This window comes from Lissotriton helveticus, chromosome 7 (genome assembly GCF_964261635.1).
Source record: "Lissotriton helveticus chromosome 7, aLisHel1.1, whole genome shotgun sequence".
NCBI lineage: Eukaryota > Metazoa > Chordata > Amphibia > Caudata > Salamandridae > Lissotriton > Lissotriton helveticus.
The window spans coordinates 1020481221-1020501647 of NC_136068.1; the positions used below are offsets into that span (position 1 = coordinate 1020481221).

At 44.8% G+C, this 20427-nt stretch overlaps 1 protein-coding gene across 3 annotated transcripts in view; it reads right to left on the reverse strand.

The window, feature by feature from the left end:
• The window catches only part of EBF1 (EBF transcription factor 1), a 799867-nt gene that overhangs the window by 38883 nt on the left and 740557 nt on the right, over positions 1–20427 (reverse strand). For all 3 annotated transcript variants that reach the window (XM_078653725.1, XM_078653724.1, XM_078653726.1), the window contains one exon: positions 19583–19671. In XM_078653725.1, the coding sequence (XP_078509851.1) occupies positions 19583–19671 (89 nt within the window). The remainder of the gene's footprint in view (positions 1–19582; positions 19672–20427) is intronic.

Here is a 20427-nt window from a genome sequence, read left to right on the forward strand (position 1 = left end):
AGCGACAAATTCCCCAAAGAAGGCACAGTTGGTATCGAGCAGACTTTGCAATGGAATTGATGTGGGAGATTAGATTGAGTTTTTTGTCGAGTATGACATCAAGGGATTTTGTGCTGTCGACAATTATGGGTTTATTGTTAAGTAGATTCATCTGATCCATCCATAATTGAACCGGAGGGGGAGAAAGTGAGGGGGAGAGGAGGAGGAATTCAGTTTTGGAGGGATTCAGAATCAGTTAATGAGTTGACATCTAGTTTTGAATGGAGTCGAGAGTAGAGCTTATGATTGAGAGATCGTGGGTGGAGGCAACCTTGAGGTAGATTTGAGTGTCGTCTGCATAGAGATGATAGTGGATACCGGATTTACTTTGGAGATTTCCCAGTGGTTCTAAATAGAGATTGAACAATGTGGGTGCCAGTATAGAGCCTTGAGGAACACCTTGATCTACCGCCAAAGGAGATGAAAGACTATTCGTCATTTTGATCATTTGGGATCTATCGGAGAGGAAGGAAGCAAACCATTTAAGCACAGTGCCCTCCATGCCCATTCTCTGCTGAAGAGTGTCGAGGAGAGTGTTGTGATTGACAGTGTCAAAGGCTGCAGAAAGGTCAAGGAGAATTAGAAGACAAGACCCTCCTGAATCGAGTATCCACAGCGCGTCATCAATCACTTGCAGCAGGGCTGTTTCAGTGTTGCAGTTTTGGGTGAAACTGGACTGAAAATTGTCAAGAAGATCATTGTCTTTGATATGACGAGAGAGTTGTTTCGCTACACATCTTTCTGTGATCTTTGCAAGAAAGGGTAGGTTAGTGATGGGGCGGAAGTTGTTGAGGTCATTCGCATCAGCAGTTGCTTATTCCTGCAAGTAGGCTGTTGCAGTAGTCAGGTCTAGACAGAATAAGTGCCACCGCAACTGTCTTCCTTGCAGAGAATGGAATGTAGTCAAAAGGCTTTTTAAGGGTTTTGATTATGTTGAAGCATGCCCCCGCCACCATCAGGGCATGAGGTTGAAAAGAGAGCAACGCATCAAATTTCACTCCCAAGTTCTTAGCTACTTCTACTGTGTTTGGTGGAGCGGGTGCGTCTTTAGGCTACCATTGGCTCGGATCGAAGGGATTGACCTTCCCTATCAGCAGGATCTCGGTTTTATCCATGTTGCATTTGAGGTGGTTATGCTTCATCCAACGGATGACCTCTGTGAGGCATAGCTTAAAATTAAGTTCTGCATTATTGGAGTCTTTGTCTAAGGTCAGGATCAGTTGCGTATCATCTGCATATGATGTTGTTTCAATGCCAAAAGAGGCTATCAATGGGATGAGTGGGGCCATGTAGATGTTGAACAACATTGGGCTAAGAGAGGAGTCCTGTGGGACGCCCAATGTAATGGGGCATTCAGTTGAAAGGAAACTTCCTAGGGCCATTGCATGTCTGCGGTTTGTGAGGAAGGATTTTATCCAGGCTAGTGCGGTACTGGATATGTCGCTATTTTTTATCCAGGTTAGAAGAATGCCATGTGAAATGGTGTCAAATGTCACAATTTTCTCAACTTACTTTCAGGGATGGGATTACCATAACTTTGCACCCACAAGGTAAGAAGGTCCCATACAAAACAACTATGCTTATTGGGGGGCATGGTCAGGAAGCCGTGAATGGAGGAGTGAAGAGATGACTTTTGTCCTGATTTAGGCCCCTCCGGACAAAAAAGGAGTGGGTTTTGAAATGAATCCCAGACCTAACTAGAAGTCAGTACAGAGTCAACCAAGAGCCATATACATGGTTTCTCTCTTAGCACAGAGTAGTTTGTGAATGGCTACCTTTTGTAACTTCTGTAACTGTGGTAGGAAGGAAGGTTATGAATGACACAAACACATTTTGATGCTTATTACTGTTTTTGATATTGTCCTTTGTTCTCAAATAACACACTTAGGGCCACATTTTCAACCGGGTTATTAGGGGAAATTCTCTGGTTTGTGGAGGAAGTGCTAATGTAGTGGAGAAAATTCCACTGAATCTTTCTCATCCAGAACCATGAACTTTCTGTTAGAACTGCACGCTAACTAAGGTCCACTGTCTCACAATATGGATTGTATAATAGCCAATAAACGATTTTCAAAAAGTGATAACACAAAGTTTGTATATAGGCAGTATTGCAGACTCGAAAAAAAAAAATGTCAACATAATTTTAGTGAAAAGAAGGCCACCTGACAGCATTACATCATGAATGGAAATAGGGTTTTATTGGAAATGTTGGACCATTTATAATAAACACTGATTGTTTAGAGTGTAGACTTCGTAATCCACAGGAAACCAGCATGCTCCAGCAACACTAACAATAGAGAAATCGTGCAAATAGTGATGAAAATGCTTTTGTGTCTTAAAAGGGTACACCGGATGTTAAGCGCATAAACTATGCTCAAGGCTGAATGGTGAAATCAAGAAAACGAAATGCAGTTTATAGAAATGAAAAGAAAAACTGAAGTCAAACCATTCTCCCAACGGAAAACACAAATCACTAACAGAAAGAACAATAAAACATTGTTAAATATACATTTGTGGAAAATATGACAAAACGGACCTGCCAAGAAGATGGCCCATTTTATGCATTAGCTAAGGCTTGAAAAGCGTTAAACTAGTAGAAGCTTTTTAACATAAAAAAACAGGCGTATTTTGCTTCATCCATGACATATCTCAATTTTGAGAAACAGTGGTACTCAAGAAATTAATTAGAAATAATTCGATTTGTGTCATCTAGTTTACGAAGCACACTAATCTATTTGTGACAACACTCTTTACTGATTCACATGCATGCAGTATGCAAATGACAGCTAGCCCTAATTAAAAAAAATAGCAAAATGTGACTTCTAGAGTTCTGGCCGCTGCCGTAAAACTCTTCTTCTCTGGGAACTCACAGCAGCTGTTCGGGAGTTCAAACTCTCTCTCTCTCAGGGCTAGAATCCCGTCCAGATTCAATAGCCACATTTGTATGGTCTCTTAAATCTTTGTTCCTATCACATGTATCCCTTCTTTCTCTTGTGTCACCTCTCTCTTTTATATATCTGTCACTGCTTCTCTCTTTTTCAACCACACACCTCTCTGCTTTATGTATCTGTCACTCCTCTCTTTATTTCTTGGCAAAATACCCCCTTTTCTTTACCGCAAATATGTTCTTTTTCTTATCCATTGAACCTTTCCTCTAATTCTCTTTTTATCACACTTCCGCTCTCGCCATTACATCCTAAACCAACAGCGTCCATCCAGTGGGCAGAACCATTGGCCCAGCTCTGAGCAGGACCAGAAGGGAAGACATGTAAAAGAGCATCAGCTTACCCCAGGAAAAGTATTTGCCAAGCTGTGGGTAGAAGTATTGACCTGACAAGCAGCAGAGACATTAGCCAGGCCCTGATCAGGAGCATTAGTAAAGCCACCAGTGGGAGGATTAACTGGATGCAATTACCTAAAAGTTGAGTGGGAGTATAAGGCAAGCCCTGGGCAGGCGCATTAGCCATTCAATGGGTTTGTAGTATTAACAAAACATGAGGGGAGCGTTAGTCAAGCTGTGGGCAGGGGATCAATAGATCAGCCTCGGGCAGGTCTCTTAGCCAAGCTTACGGCAGTAGCATTGGCCAAGCTCTGAGCACAAGCAAGGCCTTTGCAAGAAATAGCGACACCATGGAAGGAAATTACCCAAGCAATAAACTGGTGCATTACTTAAGCCCTATGTGGGAGATGGAATGTTAATCAAGACCTGAGAGTGAGCATAGGAAAGCCTGGGCAGAGCATAAGCCAAGCAGTTTGTAGGAGCCCTAGCCGAGCCATGGCATAAGTATTGGCCAAGCTGTGAGGCGGAGTAATCTCCTATCTCGGCAGTGCTGCACCAAGATTCTCCCTCAGGAGTGATTCGTGCGCTATATTAAATGTCTGTATCATGTAATATCAGCACAAGGAGTGTATTAGCCAAACCGTGGGCACGAACATTAGACAAGCAATAGACCGGTCATTTAACCAAGCTTTTGGCAGGAACATTGTTCCAGCCCTATCATTTGCCAAGTTGTAAGCATGATGGTTAACTGAGCCTCAGAGTTAATCAAGCCTTCCCTTCCACATCACTCAATGATTAGTGCTTGAGATTGAGGTTTGAGTTTCTGCCCTGGTTTTATACATTGGACGTTCCTTGAACACGGTGTTCATCTGCCTCAGCTTTCAGCCTATCAGACGATTAATGTGAGACCAGGACAGTGCTCCAGGAAACGCCGACGCATCCATCTCTGCGCTGAGTGACTGCAGATCATATCACCTCCTAATGCTCTATTAGGCCTGGGGTAGAAAAGGATGGAGAGGGGTGAGAGAGCGGGTGGAGATACGTGGGTGTCAGGAGAAATGTGAGAGAGAGAGACAAGAGTGAGACAGGATGCAGAAAGATAAGGACAGCGTGATAGAGAAAGACAGGAAACGGAAGACAGAGAGAAAGTGAAAGGAGATGTGAACGAGAAAGAAAGGACAGATGTGACAGTGAAAGAACGAGACGTGGGCATCAGTTAGAGCCGTGACAGCATGAGTGAGGAGATATAAAAAACTAAGAGGGAAAGATGTGAAAAGCGAGAAGGCATGGGTGCTGTGCCAGATCTAGGAAAAAACTTGAGAAATGGTAGATGGAGAAAGACGGGAACTATTTTACTGGGATGAGGAGAGATTTGTAAGTGAGAAAAATAGGGAATGTGAAAGAGACAAAAATGGAGATATGAGAGAGAAATGAAAGGAACATGCAACAGACAAGGAAAAAGGAGTGAGGTGTAAGAGGCAGGTAAGAAAGGAGAGATGACACACAAGAAAAAATTATAGATGGAACAGAGAATATTTGTCATTTCGACCTGGTAAAATAAGCCTTTTGCCAGGCCTAAACCTTCCTTTTTAATACATACAAGTCATCCCAAGACATCCCATAGGGCAGGGTGCAGTATATCTACAACGTTGGACATGTACTTTTAAGTTTTACATGTCCTCGTAGTGAAAAACTCTTACATTTGTTTTTCACTACAGTGAGGCCTACCTCTCCCATAGGATAACATTGGGTTGCGTTATTACTTTTTCAAGTGCTAACTTTTGATTGAGAACAGGTGAACATTTTGTGTATGGTGCCTGAGAAATTATAATTAAAAATCCTCTTTAATGGTAAAGTCAGATTTTAAGTTACAATTTTGAAAATGCCACTTTTAGAAAATTTCCTGACCTAACTATTTGGTGCCGGCGCCCTGTTCCTGGGTGTAGTTGACAGTTGGACTTTGTTTATTCTTTCAGACAGCCATACAAAAGAGGGATTTGGTGTGCCTGGATGGGCCATCAACTGGCAGTATGGTGGGGGCAGAGGTGGGCACAGCCCCACTTGCATCGGAATAGTCTGTGCCCTGCCTGAACACAAAGGACTTATCACCAATGCATTGTTCACAAAGCCAGCTTGGAGCCAGGGAAGGGGAGGCAGGAATTTCAAGGACTTCAAAGGGAATCCTCTAGAAACGTCTCCTACTTCAAAGTGGGCATGTCCTGCTACTCTGCTTCTTTGCTGCCTACTGCCCTGCCCTGCTCCAGAGTAGGAATACTGTACCTGCAACCTTCATCCCAGGCTGTAGTGACTCCAAGGGTCAGCTAGCTGACCACATGTTTTGAGTTACAGGGACATACCGAGCTCCAGAGGCTCCCTACAACTGCACAGCTGACTTACTGCCTGGACCTGCAACTGGACCTACCTGAGCCATGCTGGCCTCTGCTGGAGTGAGTTCTTGGGACCCAAGTGGTGCCCCTCGGGTCCTGGACCCTAGGTGTGGCCTCGGTTGAGCTCTCCTGAAGTTTTGGGCTGAACGTGAAAGGGCCTGTTTGCGCCAAAATCTTGCCGCCCACCACTGCGAAGTTCCAGTGAACATGACTCTTCGTGCCACAGTGACCGCCAACGAAGCCCATCAGCACAAGATCTGCGCTTCACACTACTACATCAACAGCTCACAGTGGCCACCAATGGGAATCGCCAGTCCTGTCCGTCCATGATGCCCTACAGGATTTTCACACTACAGGGATGACTGCACACAATGCCAAGCCTCCTCTTCGTGCTACATCGACGACCATCCGAACACTCTCCCTGCTCCTCGCGGCCCCACCCATCACTAAAGGACCTCTCCGCTCTGAAATTCATTTGAAGGCAACTCTTTCAACGGGACTAGCCTGGTCCCTGTATCACACTAGCACTTCACTGCGGCCAGCCTGGACTTGTGACTTTTACCTGGTCTCGCAAGACCAGATAGCTATGAGTGGCACTTTGTGCTTTTAGGCGCTTTACTCTCCTGAAATCTTTAAAATTGCACATCTCTGGATCTACTGATTGGATTTTTGTTGCTTGGTGTCAACTAATTGATTAACTTTTACTCTATTTTTCTAAATTGGTGTGGAATTTTTCTTCTGTTGTGAATTCACTGCTTGAAGTGTTACATAGATGCTTTAAATACATCAATGATGATGGGAGGCTGCTTGCATCAAGTCTAATCACTGGCAATAGCTCAGAGCATCAGTCTTTTGCTCAACATGCTACCTCTGTTTGGACCCATCCATATGCAAATCAGTATTGGCCCTGCTCATCTTGGGAACAGTCCAGCCCGAACTGCCAAGCTAGGGCCTCCTTGAACTGAAACGCAAGCAATCTAATAATGGGCTCATCAGCCGGGTACCGCATGGTTACTTTGGCACAGTAAGCATGGGACCCACATCTAGGAATACCAGTGTCACTTAGGGTGGCACATGAAACACGCAAAATGTGATGGGAGGCTGCTTGCAATAAGGCTAACCACTAGCAATAGCTTGGGGTAGCAGTCCAACCCATTGTTCTTTTGCTCACAATGCGAAATCCGTTTGGACCCAGCCATATGCAAATCAGCCTTGACCCTGCTCCTCATGGGAACAATCAAGTCTGAATTGACAAGAAAGGTCCCCCCTGAATCGGAACACAGGCAACCCAGGACACCATTTCCTGTAAAAAAAAAAGTCAGCAAATTTTAGGGAACAACGCGAACGACAGTACACAGATGGCTGTTGGCTCGTGTTTTTTTGCACTTTATTTTTAGGACAAAATGGATCCTTGTGTCTAAAGTGGACCAAATGCCAGTTTTGCATTTCGCATAATTACACTTCATTTTGTTAAAATTTTCCATATTTATACAAAAGCTATTTACGTGTATTTCACCCAGCCCGAAGCCTGAACAAATTGGCAGCCTTTTTTACCAGGACAATTAGAGATACCCACTCAGGTGATTCTATGTTCACAATAATACTATCACGTTTGAGTTGGCCTAGTATGTCTCGTAGTAATAGTTTTTGTAGTTTTCTGTTCTTAAATAATATGGTGTCCCTATAGAACCCTATTATATCTATCATGTATCCTTCAAATTATTCAGGGCTTATGTCAGATTCCTCTAGTCCTGACAGCTAAATTATATTCTTAACTATCTATGAATTTCTGTGTAGTAATTGATCTATGTCCACCCTGAATTTAACATCAAAGTCAAGTCTTGTCCTAGTATTTTAAGTTGGCTCTTAGAATGTTCCTTGGGTGGCGTTTTCTTGGACACTTTATGTTTATTTTTGTCATTCACATATAATAGAAAGCCTTTCTCTATAAGACATCCATTGTTAACAATACTCTCAGGTCTTTTGTTCTCATTACTTTCTGTTACATAACACACTCTGCATCTGGAATTTCTAGTAATCCCTGCAAACGTTTTCGAAGTGTCCTGTTTCACAACAATTCTTACTTTCTTTTCCTATGATAGAACAATTTTTGAAGGCTACAACATGAGTATAACTTCCACACTCGCAACATTTAGTTTCATTCTTTTTTTAATTTGATTTTTCTGCTGATGATCGATTAGTTACATTACATACTTCTTCGACAGTGACTTATTTGAACCACAACTATGATTGTTCTATAGCCTTAGCTGTAGTAATGGTTTGTCGTAATGTAGGGTCTCCTAATACCCATTAATGTTCTAGCATCTTCTTACTTCGCATATTCAAAATTATTTGATCACACATGATATCATTGGTCATATTACCAAAAGATTCAAGGACAGTGGGCATTTATAAAATCATCAAACAATTCATATTCTTTTTGGGCTTTCTGGTATAAAACTTGTGTTTTTCTAAGGTAATGCTCGCTCCAGTCTCATTATTGCCTCATCAACATCATTGATTTCTCCTCTGCCTTCTTTTGGTGTTATCCTTAGCAAATTCCTACATACATCCTGCCCTTTAGGTCTCAAGGAGTGAAGATGTACACTCTTCTTTCTGTCAATAGACATTTTATCTTTCTCAGTTCCAAACATATACGTAGTAAATGCTTCTTCCCACCTTTTCCAAGACAGAGGTGGGTCTCCTTTTGTTTGTAAATGAATTGGTGGAGGTTCAAATTATGTTTTGAATACTATAAGATACTACTACAATCTAATGCAATGTTACGTCCGCCCTTAAAATAGTGGAATACGCTTAACAAATGTGGCTATCTATGAATTGAACCTATGCAGTACATAATTAATCAACATGATTAGCTTGTCAGAAATATATCCCCTACACCTGTGCACATAGCACAAACATAGAGCAATATCAATTACAATTCCTGTGTTATCGTTGCGTCCACATTAAAGTTGTGCAAGAGTGACTACTATTGTGTGCACATCACAGACATGCAGGAACAGTATTTACTCCTGTTCACCACGTTATCCTTGAGTTTACATAGTAGTTTTTTTGCTTTCAATTTCTGGTTCTGGTGCCTACCTGTAAATATGTACGCACATCACAAAATGAAAATGGGCACTCTTAACATAACCCAACATAATCCACTAAGTGGTGCAAGTTACAGGCCAGAAGGCAGCTTTTGTACTGATCATTGGCAGATCTAATGCCCTGGTAGCAATTTAGGCGTAGCTTGTTTCGTACGTGGCTTGTTGTCTGTATGCCTAAATTAAGTAATGTTCCTCTTGTCACCCAAGGTGTAACAGTGACTGTGACATTAGACTTCCTGACGCGCCACCTCAAATCTTGTCATTACACAGCAGTCAGTTGTTGTGCCATGCGACTCCAGTCAGCTATTTTTGATGTTGCCCACACACGGCTGCTTGATGTCTTATGTTATGTTACTGCAGCTTATAGAGCACATTTTCACCTAACGGGTATCTTGGCGCTAGGCAACTCAATCAGCATTTTAACATTTTTTTAAAGAGTTTTATATAGCACAAACCAGACCCGAGACATCAGGTATCAGAGCGCTTTACATGAGCACCAGTTTCGATACAGATGGACACATTCATTTTTGTTAGGCACGGGGAAATTAAGTGATTTACCCAGAATCGCAGGATGTTGAGCGTCGTTGCCGAGACTCGAACCCGGTTCCCCAGCTTCGAGGTCGATGGCTCTAGCCGTAAGGCTAAATCCTCTACCCATGGCTCAGGATACTTATTAAAAAGCTTGCTTAAAGAACCAGGTTTTCAACATTTGTCTGAATTTTCCATAATTGGAGGTGGTCCTATGTCTCAAACTAAGCCGGATGTTTCGCATAACACAAATAATGTGGCAACACCTCTGAGAAGGTACATCATTGGCAACCCAAGAAGAATCTCACCAATGATTCATGCTCGGAGAGGCTGGTCAAAGACCTGGCCATAGGGAGAAACAAGAAACCACTCATGGATGGGAAGCATGTCAATGGCCTCTCATGAGGTGCCTAACCAGGACAAACCCCAGAGAATATACAAAGTAGCCACTCCAGAAGTCACATCAATAGCCTATCCATGGGGCTGGGATGGCAAACCAAGTACTCACCTTTTGGTAGACACAAATGCAACCTATAGGGAAAGCCACATACACGAGACCCACCCCTACGTAAGTCTACTCCAGTTAAAATATTTTAGAAAATCTAATGGTGGGAACTGGACTCCTTCCTCCTTGGATATACCAGTGATTCTACTTGTACCAACCTTATGTTTTTAAGCCTTAACAATGAATTGCCTTCTGACATAGAAACATGGCACAGTAACTGGCTTGCTTGAGTTTTACTTTAGAAAATAAGAATCATATGCACTGTACTATAACTACGTGAATGCGGGAAGCACAAGAGAATCTGTCATTGAAAAATGAACTTAAAACCCTGGAAGAGCTGCTGTTAGTGCTTATGAAGAGCTGCAGGTAATTTCAGTTACAGTCTACAAGGTAAACAAATAAATTAATACACCTGTTAAAAATGAAGGACTTAGGGGCTCATTACGTGTCTGCCTGCCATCGTTGTGGGGCTGAGACCGCACGTTAGTGGGATGACCGCCGCGAAAAAGACAGGCGGAAAGGAATTTCCAAATCCCTACAGTGGTGCCTGCAAGGCACCGCCGCAATGCTGGCCTGTGTTTTGGTTCCGCTAGGCAGGCAGAAAAGGACCACCTTGTGGAACTGTGGCGGACGGACTTTCCGTCCACCGGGGACATTGTGGGATTCCCACCGCCATCCTCATTCGGCGGTGGGAATATGCTGTGTGATGGCGGAAGGACTGCCACCGACGGCTGGCCTGGCGGTGACAATCCTTCCGCCATCTTAATGACCCCCCAAATTTGAGCTTGTATTGAGCGTAGATGGTTTACTGCCTATTAGAAGTGGCTTTTATTTGTGGTTGCTCACTTATTGTTTTCTGGGCAGTAGCAGAGTGATGAGAGGTGTTAATTTGATCAAGTGTTTTAAAAGAAGCGGTTCAGGAGAGGCAGATGCTGTGAAGGACAATAGTCCTTGTCCCACTGCCCATAAACCACTATGTGACCAGCTCCTGAGCCTCGTCTAGGGTGAACAGAGAAATAGCATAGCTCATTGGCGTCTTCTCTGGTGATCAGAGAAATAACCAGGCATTCAAACATATTTACCACCCAATACTGCTTGATTATCTTTTAATGATTGTGGTAGGGGATAGGAAACCCCTAGTTTGCTTCACTTTCTTCCAGAAAATAGAATGCCTAACAAAGGAGATGGGTATCATTACACTCATTATCAATGGAAAGATCTCCCAGGTGTCTGTTTTCACTTAATATCCCCCATATCTAGAATACACACATTCACTAACATTTTCAAAGTCTAGCACATTTGTCACCAAGGTAGGTAAACGACCCACTGCATATATCTCAAACTGATGGAGGGATCGGAGAAATCAAATCAAGTGACAAACAACCTGAATTAGGTTCAAGAATGGATCTAGCGCAACTGGCTTTGCCATGATATAATGACCCCAATTGTGGGCCTTGTGGTCCTATCACCAGAAAAACATTCCGGGAGGTTTGTAACCTGATCGTGTTCCTTTACAAGACAATGACTTCTCCTTCTCTCACCACATAAACGCAACCATAAAGAATGCTTTCCACAATCTTTGCCAGCTCTGTGCTACCCCCCACCCCATTCTTGCAATTATCCCCAAAAATATCTTTCCTACTTGTTGTGGTCCCTTCCCAGCTTGACCACTGCAAACTCTTCTATACAGGACTTTGGAAAAATTGCTGCTACGAGATCCAGAATCAAGCAAACCACTTGACATTTGAATTGAAATGTGACATTCATATCAGACCTGTCCCAAAGAGCTTACAAAAGTTCTCAATATACGAGAGATTGAGATTCTATTCGAATCCTACCATTCCCAGGAGATTCCCTTTGATTGCAGAAACCCAAAAAACGACAAAAAAGCAAAACCAACCAGTTGTGGTCAAATGTTCCTTTGCTCTTATTTATTTGCATATAAGACATTTTGTTGCATGCTGCATGCCATGTTTTTGGCACATGAGACAGCCCTGCCATTTTGGCTCCCTTCAACGGTAATCAGAAATACAGGGCTTCCCTCAGGGGCCTCTTACAGGAACTGGTTAGCCTCTTTCAGGATTTGTTAATGTTCCTGAAGTCTAAGGTTGAAGAAGTCCAGTTGTCAGGATTAGGACTACATGGAAAACTGCAGAGTTACATGTATTGTCAACGATTTGTTTAAGTTGAGACATTTCATCAGTCGATCCCTGTGGGCACCTCCTACACAAATTTGAAGGTTTCCAGTTCTTTGAAAGTGGGCTGACCCCAGACCAGAACTCGATTTGGTTTTGTATCAAAGGGTGATGAACCATGACGCCACATTAGGTAGAGGTCCAAGTTCTAGTTGCATCATTGATTAAAGAGTTCCCGTGATCAAGCCGCGTTGAGACATATCATTACCACCACAAAGCTATTAATTCAATAAATGTACACAATGCCACATCATGGAGTTTACATTCTAGGTGATTTGTGTGCCGTGCTGGAACCCTTTCCTCATAAGCTCTCTCGTAATCTCAATGTGATGGGGCGTGCTCGAGTGAGGGATACAAAAATATACCCAAACCACTCCTCCTGGCAGTATGAAAAAAATGAGGAATAGGCATGCACGCTTCAGCGCTAGTGAAGTGTAGTGCAATGTATTCCGTAGCAAAACTACCAGATGCATTTCGGCAAAGCATCACCTTGGTCACGGGTCCATGTGTGCTTTTTAGGTCTCGGTCTGCGCAGGCTGCGCTTGCGCAGTCTCGCTGGCGAGGTCTTATGTTTTACAGAGTGGGGTTTGAACCCGCCCCTCTTCTCCATTGGCTGGCTTCCTAAACAGAGGCCAGCCATTGGAGAAGAGGGGCGTCTGTCCATTTAAGCCCCGTCTTTTTCGGATTGAGGGGCGTGGTTTTTTATGTTCTTTCTCTCCTTTTCCCATTGGCTGGAATTTTACATTCCAGCCAATGGGAAGAGAAGAGAAAGAAAAACACGCCCCCCAGGCCGAAAATGAAGGGGTGTTTTTCCGAGGCATTTCTGTTTCACCTCGGAGAAACATGGTGGTGTGGAGCGCTCCTCTCTTGCCTTCCGGCGATGGCGAGCGCGTTTTGTTTTTTACCATTTTGGGGAAAACTATGTAATTTCTGAGGTTTTATATCTGTTTCAATTTCCGTGTCCTGGGGGCTTCGGCCCCCCCCTCCTACCCCGCTTCGACGGGGACCAAAAACCACAGACTTCTCCTTCGACTCCCCTCACCTTAACCCCGGAGACCCCGCGCTTGTGACCACCCCGCCCCCGTCAGGGCGCATCGACACAGGAAAGGCCGGGGACCTGTGGCCTACGGACTCCCCGGGTCACGCGTGAGGACGCGGCCTTTCAGAAGGGCATCGGTAGGCGGCAGAGCCAGGAGAGGCCGGGGACCCGTCCCAGGCCTGCGATCCCAGGTCTTCATAGCGGCGCGAGGAGGAAGCTGCTGCCACGGGATCCAGGTAATGGAGGCAAGGAGAAAGGGGGGTTGATGGAGATACTGGGCATGCGGAAAGTGGTGGATGAACTGCCTAAGGGGTGAGAGCACGCAGGCCTATGAGGACGTGCAGATCTGTACAGGGTGCAACATATATGTGCTAGGGAGAAGGATGGCAGGTCCTGGAAACTGGTTGCAGCCATACATTTGGGGTTTCGATGTATTTGTAGGGGTTAAGGTGACAGTCAGGACAAGCCATTCTTGCGAAAGGCAGGGGAGGGAGATACCGTAGCGCCTGGATTCCTTAGCATTCACCAGAAATGTACCCTGAAATGGCTGGCTGATAGGTGTACCGGGACAGAGGGATCCCATCGTTTGATTTTCAAAGATGTACCTTGCTAGTCCTCCGGTGTTCTCTCACGGGCTGGAGCACACCCCGCCACTCCGGCCGGAGCACGGGCAGGCAGGGAGCCTGAGTCCCCGCTCCCCCCCCCCCCAGCAGCAGGACGGCGCCTCTTTCTTGCCCCCCTCAGTGTCCTATTTCATGCTGACCGCCGACTCCGTGCAGCCCCAAGCCGCGCCTCTACCCCCGGCTGCGCCCCGGGGCTCCTCCTGAGCCTCGCCGCAGGTAGTCGTCCCGCAAGCAGGGATCCCTGGGTGCCGGCGGGCTGGAGCACACCCCGCCGTCCCGGCCGGAGCACGTGGTTGGGTAGAATTTTTTTTTTTAAGTTTGGGAGAGGCACATTCTTATATTTGGTTGCGTGTCCATGGCGATCCGCTGATATTTTTAATTGCTTTAAGCCTGGTATGTCAGAAACTTAGGAAGGGGGTGGGTGGAGTCCAGAAGGTTATGACATCTACATGAAGGTGAATGAAAGCTAAAAACGATTGTACTTTAACCTAGAGATAAGGAGCGACTAAAAGGGAAAGAGGAGTAGGAGATAAGCGGATCCAGAGATCCGGGCGGTAGCGCCCGCGGAAGGAGAAAGATGAGATATGAAGGATGAAGGTTTTTCGAGATATGGACGGTAGGTGTCTTGGTTTTCTGGCTTACTGGGGTCATTTGTGACTTAAGCGCAATAAATTGTGTTTATGGGTGAGGCCAGTTTTCCTCTCCACCTCCCCTGCCCCCACCGGGTTCCTGATTGCTTGCATGGGTTGCATTGCGACCCCGTACGAATGCCCGCAACTTTAAACGTCAACTATCTGAGCCCGCTATTAGGCGTTGTTGATAGTGTGAGCGGGCAATAATTGGCGTTTTATTTGATCGACAGAGTGGTCTGCTTACTCGATGCCAGGTAGAACCCTTAGCCTGTGCAACTTGTACGGGTAATTAGCATTGTTAATCCTGGAACTGTTCCACGGTTTAAGCCAATAGGGGGGCGCTAAACCTACCGCTGTGGGTGGGGGAGGTGACTTGTAACCATTGTGTAGACTCTTGCAGGTACCGCCCATCCCGCACCTGGAGCAGCCGCAGTCCAGTGAACCCGCCACAGCTGTCACAGCATGCCCTTGGTCTTCCACTGTCGAGCCCTCGCGGATCTTCATTATCATCTTGGCCCCACTCCCTCACTGTGCCCATCTCCTTGTGGTTTGTTTCATTTTACCATTAAAACGTGGTTTGGCCTATGCGGGGATGCCGGTTAGTTTGGATAGAAGCATTCGCCCCCTTGCTCATGTCTTGCAGTGCATTTAATGTGTCTAACTAACCTAAGCTTCGGTAGTTCGTATCACACCCCCTTTTAATGAGTGCTGTGATAGTGCTTCCTTAACCACTAATGCGGCTATTTTCACAGGTTAATAAATGCACTTGCGGTGGTGGCAGTAGGTCCAGTGTCTCTACGGGGTTTTATAACGTGCCTATAATATTGATTATTTCAGGGTATCGTTGCAAGAAGCGTCTGTAATTTCTTACATTCCTTGGTGGGGGGGGGGTGTAATCTAAAAGCAGTTGTCTCCCACAATTTGAAATGAATACATAACTTCACGCTGTGTTTCCTGCCATTGTGAGGTGTTTGAATAGGGTGGGGTGGTTTAGGGGTGTGTGGCGCTCTGTGTGTGTGTGTGGCGCTCTGGGGGTGTGTGTGTGTGGCGCTCTGTGTGTGTGTGAGTGGCGCTCTGTGTGTGTGGCGCTCTGTGTGTGAGTGTGTGGCGCTCTGTGTGTGTGTGTGTGTGTGTGGTGCGATCTGTGTGTGTGTGTGTGGCGCTCTGTGTGTGTGTGGCGCTCTGTGTGTGTGTGTGTGTGTGTGTGGCGCCCTGTGTGTGTGTGGTGCTGTGTGTGTGTGTGGTGCTCTGTGTGTGTGTATGTGGCGCTCTGTGTGTGTGTGGCGCTCTGTGTGTGTGTGGCGCTCTGTGTGTGTGTGTGTGGCGCTCTGTGTGTGTGGCGCTCTGTGTGTGTGTGTGGCGCTCTGTGTGTGTGTGTGGCGCTCTGTGTGTGTGGCGCTCTGTGTGTGTGGCGCTCTGTGTGTGTGTGTGTGTGTGTGGCGCTCTGTGTGCGTGTGGCACTCTGTGTATGTGTGGCTCTGTGTGTGTGTGTGTGTATGTGTGTGGCTCTGTGTGTGTGTGTGTGTGGCTGTGTGTGTGTGTGTGTGGCTGTGTGTGTGTATGGCTGTGTGTGTGAGTGTGTGTGGCTCTGTGTGGCTGTGTGTGTGTGGTTGTGTGTGTGGTTGTGTGTGTGGCTGTGTGTGTGTCTCTCTGTGTGTGTGGCTCTGTGTGTGTGGCTGTGTGTGTGTGTTTGTGTGGCTCTGTGTGTGTGGCTCTGTGTGTGTGTGTGTGTGTGTGGCTCTGTGTGTGTGTGTGTGTGGCTCTGTGTGTGTGTGTGTGTGTGTGGCTCTGTGTGTGTGTGTGTGTGGCTCTGTGTGTGTGTGGCTCTGTGTGTGTGGCTGTGTGTGTTTGGGTGTGGTACAAATGCAATAGGTCTCGTATTTGCGAGAGATTAAGCTATTGGGATTGTAAATGGCAATGCCATTTATTTATCTGTTTTCAAAACCAACACATAGATATAAAGTTTGTCATTTACAATGCCAATAGCTCTAACTTTTCCGAAGGCAAGACAGTTGCATTGTAAATGCTTGTTCTTCATATTGTGAGGAGTAGCGTTTTGCTCTATGTTGTATGCTGTGGTGGGCAGTAGCAAAATGTAAATGATAGCTGAACAGACCAATGGATGTAAAGGGTTGACCCAAAGCACCTCTGCAACTGTATATATATATTTTATACAAATGATTGCATGTGTCTGGCATAAGCTGAGAGCTTTTGATTTTAAGAAAATTATATCTAAAATGTATTTACTTACTTTTAGGCAGCCCTCATCTTCTCCTGTTGTGTAAGTCAAATTTTTCTTCTGCCCCGTTGGCCAGCCCACTCTTGCCTTTGGCTAATTTCACTGTGAGTGACAGCATTCTGCTCTTTCACAAGGAGCGCAATTATGCATGTAAAGTAGTTTCCTTCAGTGCAAGGGACTACTATTGTAATGTGTTTTTGAAACAAAAATATTTTTGCTTTTTTTCCCAATTTTATTTTTAGTATTGGAGAGGGCCTGGCAGCTCACACAACAATAACACTGTATTGCAAGCATTGGCAAACTCAATAGGCCTTGCATTGTTCACCTGTTGGTTTTTGCAGCATCAGAAAGAAAAAAAAGAAGTGCCAAAAAGAGGAAAGCAAGACATCAAGTAAGAAGCAAGCGAATGAAAATGACAATAAAGCGATCCAATCGTAAGCAATAGGCGAGCTTTAAGCCAAATGTAGGTTTGTGGTACTGTATTCAAGATCCTTTCGCCTACGACCTCCTAAAAGCTGACTGGCACTCGCGACCTAACAAGCATGGCAAACACCCGCTGACAAATCCAAAAGGCTGGCAGCCAAGCCCAGGCCCATAGGCCTTGCCAAGGCTTGTTTTATTTTGCCGTGAGAAGGATAAATCGTTAGTAAATGTACTTTGACGCTCCCCTCTTGAGGTAGAAGAGGGGAAGGGGGAGTTTGGGGAAGTAACCGTGCTCTGCTATCCCTGGGGGACCCGTGGCCTGGGGCGGAATGGGATTTGGCTGTCTGCAGTTATGCAGGATATTATCGGGCACAATCACTGAGCGCAAGCGAGCCACTAAATGGCTGATTTACTAAATTATTATTAGATGAGGCCTGGCTGTTCCGAATGAAAGTGCAGCCACTGTCTCCTTTCGTGATGTCTTCAAATTGTTCTGTGTTTAAATATTCAGCATGAGGCTAATGGTAACCGATGAACTGTGACTACAAACATCCTCCCTCGGTGTGGGCCGGACGCGTCCTGCCGGGCTGGAGAGGGGGGAGGACGGATGCGCCAGGAGGGGGAAGGATCGATGCGTCAAGGGTTGCTTCAGGGTTCCTCCACTGTAAGCTCTCTTACTTAGACTTCGGTTTCACTTGGCGATTCAGAAGGCGCACACCGCCTCAGAATTCCTGGCTGAAAGCCGCCTTCCATTCCGTGGCCTGCAGTGGACCGAACTGGCAGTCCCGCATCACGAAATGCTCTCCCCTTTAGTCTATCTCTACATGTTTCCTCCATCTGGTAACTTTTCCGCTCTCTCTCTCTCTTTCTGAATCTGCAATTCTGACATCTTTCCTCACTTCCTTTTTGTAGGCCTGGCCTACATACAGCTTTAGGCATCTCACGAGCCAGGTGCAATAACAAGCATTGGCAAAAACCAACAGGTCTTGCGTTGGCCGCCAGCCTTTTGGCATTGCCAATATTGGTCTTGTTTTGCGAAGGTGTTTCAAAAACTTTACTCCTGAGGAATCTTCTATGCTTCATCAATCTAGAAAAAAACACAGACTAAAAGCAAAAATATTTTTGGGCCTCAAAAGGCCCATATTGCCATAGTAGTCGGTCGCACTTAAGAGAATAACTTTGTGAGTGGACATGCCCGTTGTGAAAGCAATATTGGGCTTAACGGCAAAGCTAAATGGCCTACTTCTCCCTGATTCACCCTAAAGCAAACTACATTCTTGTCCCTGAGGTGCCCATATGGCACCTCAAAGCATATCTTGCGCTTTGTGATGGACTTTGAATCCAGAAGGCAGATGACACATACATCGTGTTTTCCATTGCAGGACTTATTTCCTCCACATGAAAGGCATTTATTAAAGAGATCTGGCATGGTGGCTGTAGAGACAGAGAAGAAACTCCAAAGGAAAAAAGCAAAACTTATTTCCGATAGTAAAAAGATGCTATAAAACGATGAGTGAAACAAAAAATCTCCAAAAATTGAAGGTTTTCAACTAAAATAAGCCTTGTAAAAGGCAGTAGTATTCAGGAATCCTTCTCCAGCGAACTGGAAAATTAACAACCTCTTAGCCCCTGCACTGCATGATAGAAAGATTGTCTGTTTTACAATTCCTCAAAGGCACATTGTCAAATTAGCACTATGTGCGCTAAGCCAGTTAGAGGCATCACTTTATCTTTACTTAGGCTATTAAAAAGGGTTTAATTCACTGAGGTTTTTAATTTGGTTAATTTGAATTGTTTTTTTAAAACCAGAACCAGGGTTATGTAGAAAATATTGCGTCGAATAGGCCTATATTTGGATTTATTAATCATATGACAAAATGGTGTTCCAGGGAGCTTGCACCCACGTGGAGATATTATACTGTTTATAGATATCACAGAACCCATTGACAGATTGTAACCCAATGTTACATATCCACTGAGTGCGACCCCCCCCCCCTCTTCACTACTAGCTCCCACCCTGTCCATTCGATGTGCACAGGATGAAAGGTTCTCCAAAACCTTTGTCCAATGCATCTACATTCTTGCAACTCACATCCACAAAAGGAGCAATGCAGGCGCTGGAACCGTAATTGAACATAAGGTGTTGAGAGATGGATCAGCCCCACAGCTGTCCGCATGTTATGGGGTCAGGCTCCTCCTTGCCTTACCCTCCCTGAAGAAGAATGCAAGTCTGATCATAGACCAATAAGAAAAAATGGAACAAACCTTTTATTGTACTTTTTACCGTATCAGTTTTAAATTTAATCAATTTTACTTATCGTATGACTAATGATTAATATGCATACCTGTAAAAATGTTACTGTGCTTTTATGATTTTATCATCAAAATCGAATAAAGCTGTTTTTGACTTTGACTTTGACACATGCTTATGGACTGAAGATGCATTTCCACACCATTAGGTTTTCTGTGGGCAAAGACAGTCAATGCTACGTTTTGCAATGGATTTGCAGGATACACTTCCTTAACAGCATAAAACGTAAAATTGATTGGCAATAACATGAGATATGGAAAGTATTTCTGACCTTTGGCAATCGTTCAGGATCGCCGGGGTGTCTGGGGATCACCTTTTGCAGCCTCTGGAATCCATAGTCAATTGTGGGTTCATTCAGAGCTGCAAAAAACATAGATAATCAGTGTTAGTTCACGTGCTTACATTGTGACAGTTTTGTATCTGAATGAGGCTGAATTAATAGGATCAGGAATGAAAGTCCCTGCTCTATCTGAAGAACAAGTGGAGCATGCTACATTTTTTTACACTCAACATTCTACATCGCCTTTAACCCAACTCATGTTCTAGTATGCTATCCGTCCTTGACTGAATACTTCCCTTAAAACTCTCCCAGCCTTCACACTCTCCGTCTTTGGTCTCTTGAAACAGTGACAACGAAGTCATAATATCCTTGCCCCTTTTTACAGCCTGCCAAACAACTACTAATGAAGAGCAATGTAAGAAGATCTAACGCGAAGCTCCAAAAACATTGAGCAAGAAACTGAGAACTAAAGCGGTATTGGTGAACTCACTACACACCACCCACAACATTATCGAGCAGCAGTGGACAAAGCAGAAAAGTCTGCTACATACAGACATTAAACACATTACCAATTGCATGGAACACAGTTTTCAAGCTCAATGATGACCTAAGGAACACATGCATACACCCATGCATAAACACTCTGACATGCACTAATGAAAAACACCCTCACTAAACCTGGTGAAATCTTTCTGAGCATTCACTGGGAAAAATACCAACATCCACTAAAGCGCTACATGAAACCCCAATAACCTTACTGCCAACTTTATAATTGATCAATGTCTACTTTGCACTCAGTTAAAACCCCCATATGCTTCCTTGATATCACTGCACTA